This window comes from Centruroides sculpturatus, unplaced genomic scaffold, assembly GCF_000671375.1.
Source record: "Centruroides sculpturatus isolate CEXI.00-Female unplaced genomic scaffold, Cexi_2.0 scaffold1162, whole genome shotgun sequence".
NCBI classification, from domain to species: domain Eukaryota; kingdom Metazoa; phylum Arthropoda; class Arachnida; order Scorpiones; family Buthidae; genus Centruroides; species Centruroides sculpturatus.
In genome coordinates, this window is record NW_019385457.1 from 90,490 (window position 1) to 96,092 (window position 5,603).

At 29.1% G+C, this 5,603-nt stretch overlaps 1 protein-coding gene across 1 annotated transcript in view; it reads left to right on the top strand.

The window, feature by feature from the left end:
- LOC111639177 (ribonucleoside-diphosphate reductase large subunit-like) overlaps window positions 1-5,603 on the top strand; it is a 35,460-nt gene that overhangs the window by 26,183 nt on the left and 3,674 nt on the right. Inside the window, 7 exon segments of the mRNA XM_023384976.1 lie at window positions 621-822; window positions 890-1,036; window positions 1,115-1,336; window positions 1,478-1,554; window positions 3,743-3,878; window positions 3,947-4,042; window positions 5,082-5,270. Coding sequence (XP_023240744.1) covers window positions 621-822; window positions 890-1,036; window positions 1,115-1,336; window positions 1,478-1,554; window positions 3,743-3,878; window positions 3,947-4,042; window positions 5,082-5,270 — 1,069 coding nt within the window.

The following is a 5,603-nucleotide window of genomic DNA, read 5'->3' on the forward strand; positions in this document are numbered from 1 at the left end:
TGTTGTTGTTGTCGAAACCGTGTTGTATTTATGTATTGTATACTGGCACAATGAAGTGACTTTTCTTCAACACTAGGCAAGTTTCAATCTTTATTCAGTTAGAACGTTTTGCTATACATCTACGTTTCGGGCATTTGCCCCTCTTCAGCCAACTAAATATATATAAAATATTATATGGATACAACCGAACACAAATAAAAAACTAAAAAACGTACAAAAAATTTTTGGTGAAACATACCTCACTTCGATACAAACACCAAATATACATTTGCCATGTGATTGATGGACATCCATCAATCACATGGCAAATGATTAATAATCAGTTAAAGAAAATGAATGTCGAACTTTACGTTATAGATTTACTTGAATTTGCCTATAAGAGTAATTATTTTGAAATAAATAATAAATATTACACACAAGAAGACGGCATTAGTATGGGGTCGGTTATGGGCCCGAAACTAGCAGAATTGATAATGATTGAGATTGACACGAAAATAAAAGACATTCTAGGTATACATTACTATAGAAGGTATGTAGATGATATCCTAATAGTATATAATGAAGTTGAAATAAAAACAGACGAAATAGATAAATTAATAAATAATATTCATNTTTTATAGATACGAGACCGAAAAGAAATTTAAAAAACAAGTGAAAGCTCGTACTTTGTGGTTTGCCATTTTACAGTCTCAGATTGAAACTGGAACTCCTTACATGGTGTATAAAGATGCATGTAATCGTAAATCTAATCAACAAAACCTCGGTACAATTAAATGCAGCAATTTATGTACTGAAATAGTTGAATATAGCTCACCAGACGAAGTAAGCAGAATTTGTTGTTGTATTTTTCTTTACATAAATATTAAATTATATAATTTATTTTAAATAGGTAGCAGTATGCAATTTAGCTTCAATAGCATTGTGTCAGTTTGTTAGTAATGGAAAATTTGATTTTGAGAAACTTAATGAAGTAACAAAAGTGATTACGAGGAATTTAGATAAAATAATAGATACAAATTATTACCCTATTCCTCAGGTAATTTCCATTTTGAAAACTATTCAATTTTTATATTTTAATTGTTAAAGTTTCTGTGAAATTTTATATTGTTTTTAGGCAGAATTATCTAATCAGAGGCATCGTCCCATAGGAATTGGTGTTCAAGGCTTAGCCGATACTTTTATTAAAATGAGATATCCGTTTGACAGTGAGAAAGCACAGAAATTGAATATACAAATATTTGAAACAATTTATTATAGTTCATTACAAGCAAGTTGTGAACTAGCAAAAGAAAAAGGTCCTTATTCAACATATGAAGGATCTCCTGTGTCAAAAGGAGTAAGAAACTTTTTAACTGTTAAAAATATATAAATATTTCAAGATTTAATTTTTCTCTTCTATAAGTTTGAAATTATTGTTTTTAAATTATGTGAACAGTTTATATTCACTTGTTGCTAATATTAAAATTTAATTATTTAGATTTTACAGTATGATATGTGGAATGTTACTCCAACTGATCTTTGGGATTGGACTGCTTTAAAGAAAGATATTGCAAAGTAAGTTGAAATTTAGCAAAGTTATTTCTTCTTTATATAAATGCTAGCTGAGATAACCAGCTTTGCTCAGGAAAGTAATATATTAAGTAAAGTATCAATTATAATAAGCATGGATTTGGCTTGCTTGAACAAATTTGCAACATGCAGTCAAATCTCCTCTGTTGACCACATCTGCAGAGTTTCCATCTCTTCAAAATGACCAATCTTACACAGTCCAGAATTTGTCCCATAGAAATTGAACTAAATGTGCCATAAAAAATAGTCTATATGCTGACTAAATGCATACTTTTGTTTCTGGAATTAGAACTGTTGCAAATGAAAAAGTTTTAAATTTATAATAAAAATTTGCTCTTAGCATTAGTACTGCAAAAAATTTGTTTACAGTTTTTTAATAAAACTAAACAAATTTACAAAGATAACTTTTCTTATATTATTATAATTATTAACAGTAAGAATTCTTCAAAGTCTGATCTGGACAAATGGTAATATGAAATATAATTATTATTATTATTGGCCTTTCAACAGTGGAGTAGTCAGATATGGTGCTACACCTTAGTAGTGGAGAATAAACGTGCAAAATTTTTAGAATAGTTTTCCACGCATTTTTTTATCATTACTATTTTGAAAAAAGATTTTGTAAACAGTTATGTCTAGTAAACAAAAGTCTTTTTTTATTGTTACATAATTTATTTTTTATGTGAATTTTTTTTTGCGGTAGTTTTAGGCTACTTTTTGGCGATACCCCCAAAAGAATTTGACACACATATTTTTCCCTCACCACTGCCACACGATCGCCCTTGACGAATATATTTATCACTCACTGCTGAGTGGTTAATATGATTAATTATATTTCATGATATTTAATGAATAAAAATTTAATTTGGTTTCCAGAATCAAGCATTTTTACTTTCCTGGTTGTTACATAAGAGGGAAAGTATGGCAATTGGTCAAAAAAAAAAAAAAAAAAATCCCCAAGGTTTTTAGATTTTTGGACTTAGGACACCTTGAAATGTTAAGAAATGCAAAAAAAATTTGGAGTTTGTGTTAATTTGTGTATGTATGGATGTTAATGTGTGTGGGCAAGATTTTGTTCATCTTATTTGAAGCTTAATAATTCTTGTGCTTTTTTGTCAAAAATTTTGAAATTTTGCAGGAAGGGTTGTTTATTAGAGGGATTGATGCTATTAAATTTTGGTGGGTTAAGATCAAGGGGCTGGGGAAATAATGGGGATCGTGTGTATCTCCAGTAGGGTCGGACAATTTTACTTGTTATTTGCATTTACAGTTTCTTATAAAACCCATCCCTACCCTCAAAATTAAGCTTTTTGCCATTTTATATAGTTATAATAGTTATAAAAAGTTTGTTAATAAAATATGATATTTTTAACAGATAGTACCACTAAAATTTTAAATGTTGCCAAACCAATAGTTTGATTTTATCAATTGGCATCACGTGTTCAGTATTCAAAAAATAATGGTGGCCAATAGAAGTTGCAGCTAATAATCTTTCTTCATAGTTCTAAATCAGATTTACTGTATAAACAAAATTTGCAATGATAATTTCAAAATTTTATTTTCTAACTTTGAAAAATTACAGCAAGTATCAATGAAATTGTACTGCAAATGCATCACTTCATTATTTTCTCCTAGGAATGTATTGCTTGATGTAATTGACTCATTTTGAGATAAAATGTGATTATTCTGAACTTTCTCATTTCCATTTTCCCATACATTATAATTATACAGTTCACATACTTGTAAAATTAATTTGAAATTAGTTACATTTATATATATTTACTTTTGTGTAAATCTTAAAATTTAGTTAAGAAAACACCAAAATATAACAAACAAAAAATCCAATTTTACAAATCAAAAGACATTCTATGGACTGTCTGATGGCTAAAAATGGCAGTTGTCATATGTTTAGTAATGCATACAGTTTGCTGAAATAACAGGCTGACCAGCTTTAACTGATGTCCATTTTTGCCTGTTAATGACCAAAATATTAGCTATTGTATTTGAGTTTCATCATTCACTTAATACTTCACTCAATTGAATGATTTTCAAATGGAAAATAACATTATCTGCTTCTTAGAACTATTTTGAATACTGTAGTACATTGAATTCACATTTGTCTCGCTGTCTATGTTATATATATTAAAAGTTACTATATGAATTTATATTTCAGGTATGGTGTAAGAAATAGTTTGCTCGTTTCACCAATGCCCACTGCTTCTACTGCACAAATTCTTGGTAATAATGAATCGATAGAACCTTACACAAGTAATATTTATGTAAGAAGAGTTTTATCGGGGGAATTTCAGGTACAAATTTTGATTTATTGGCCTTTGTTAAAGAAAGTAAAAAGTTTTATATTCAGTTTTTATTTTAGGTTGTGAATCATCATTTAATGAATGATCTAACTAATTTGGGTATATGGAATGAAGATTTAAAGAATAAAATAATTGCTTGTAATGGTTCTATTCAGGTATTTTTGTTATTTCAAATTCTATACGTGCATATATAACATTTTATTATTTATATACAGTCAAACTCAATTATAACGAGCATTAGGGGACCGACAAGATTTCATCATTATAACTGTTACTTGTTACATCCATGAAGAGCTGTGTCATAACTAGGGGAGAACAGACTGCTACCTTTGGCACAGACATATAGGGTGCCCTGTGGGCAGCTAAATTACTGATAATTAGTGAAATCTATTTTTTAATTTTTAATTGTAAATAAATTCATTCAAAAAAAAAATATGTAATTACATTATACTGTATTTTTATTAATAGTTATATAACTACAATATAATTGATTTATTTTCTCATAATTAAAGATAATACTAACTGAAAATTGGACATAGTATTAATTAGTCTTTTTATCTGCAAATCTTAAGATTGATGATTGTCATCTTTGACAATATTGACATAAAAAAATAAGTAAGGAAAATTTTCTAACTCATGAATAGTTTCTACTTTTTCTTAAATTAAGAGACATTTACTTTTCTTCATAGACTCATGTAAGGGTTTATTTCTACAAGTATATTGTTAAGAGTAGTAAGGGTTTGTTTCTTTTTACCTAACTACAGTATATGGTAATTTTACAATTGTAATGATTAGGTAGATTGGCAGAATAGGGCTGGAAGCTAGTCAAGAAACAAACAGACAGTTTCCATAAAGAAAGTTAAGTGATAGATAGGCCTGCAACGATGCAGGTTGTAAAACAAATTATCCAATGATCATAAAACTATGTAATGCTTTCAATTTTATCTATTCCAAGAATTTGGTATTGCATTTTAATTAAGAATGTTCACATATTTGCATAGCTACTGAAAATTTGGTCTGTATATCTATGAAGTACGCTCATTATAACTGAGAAAATGTGCGGAAACACATGTAAATTAAAGTGGCATTTTGCTCGTTAGAACCGGAAACTCGTTACATTTGTGTGAATTATAACAGAGTTTGACTGTATTTTGTCGTCTTTGATTTGTTTTGTTAATGATTTAATATTTTCAGAAAATAGATGGTATTTCTGATGAATTAAAAAAACTGTATAGAACTGTTTGGGAAATACCTCAAAAATCCATTATTAAGATGGCTGCAGACAGGGGGGCTTTCATTGATCAAAGTCAGTCTTTAAACATTCATATTGCAGAACCAAATTATGGAAAGTTAACAAGTATGCATTTTTATGGATGGCAGATGGTAAGAGAATTTAATGATATAAGTAATATAGTTTAAGTCTTTTAGTAAATATAATAAACAGTAATCTCTCTGTCTCTAATATTACAAGAAAAAATTTAGCTCTATTCAGATTAATTTTTGTGTATATTTGTTATAACTTTGCTCCATTGACAGCCAGATGACCGAGCAGTCAAGGTGGCAGCCTACTGCTCTGGGTGGGCCCGGGATTGAATCCAGACGGGTCAAAAAAATCCCCAGAAACTTTTGAGGGGTGGTCCACCTGGCCAAACCTATAAAGGGCTTGCTTAAAGGGGCCCTCTTAATGCCCACAGAGCAGAGTTAAAAAAAAAAAAA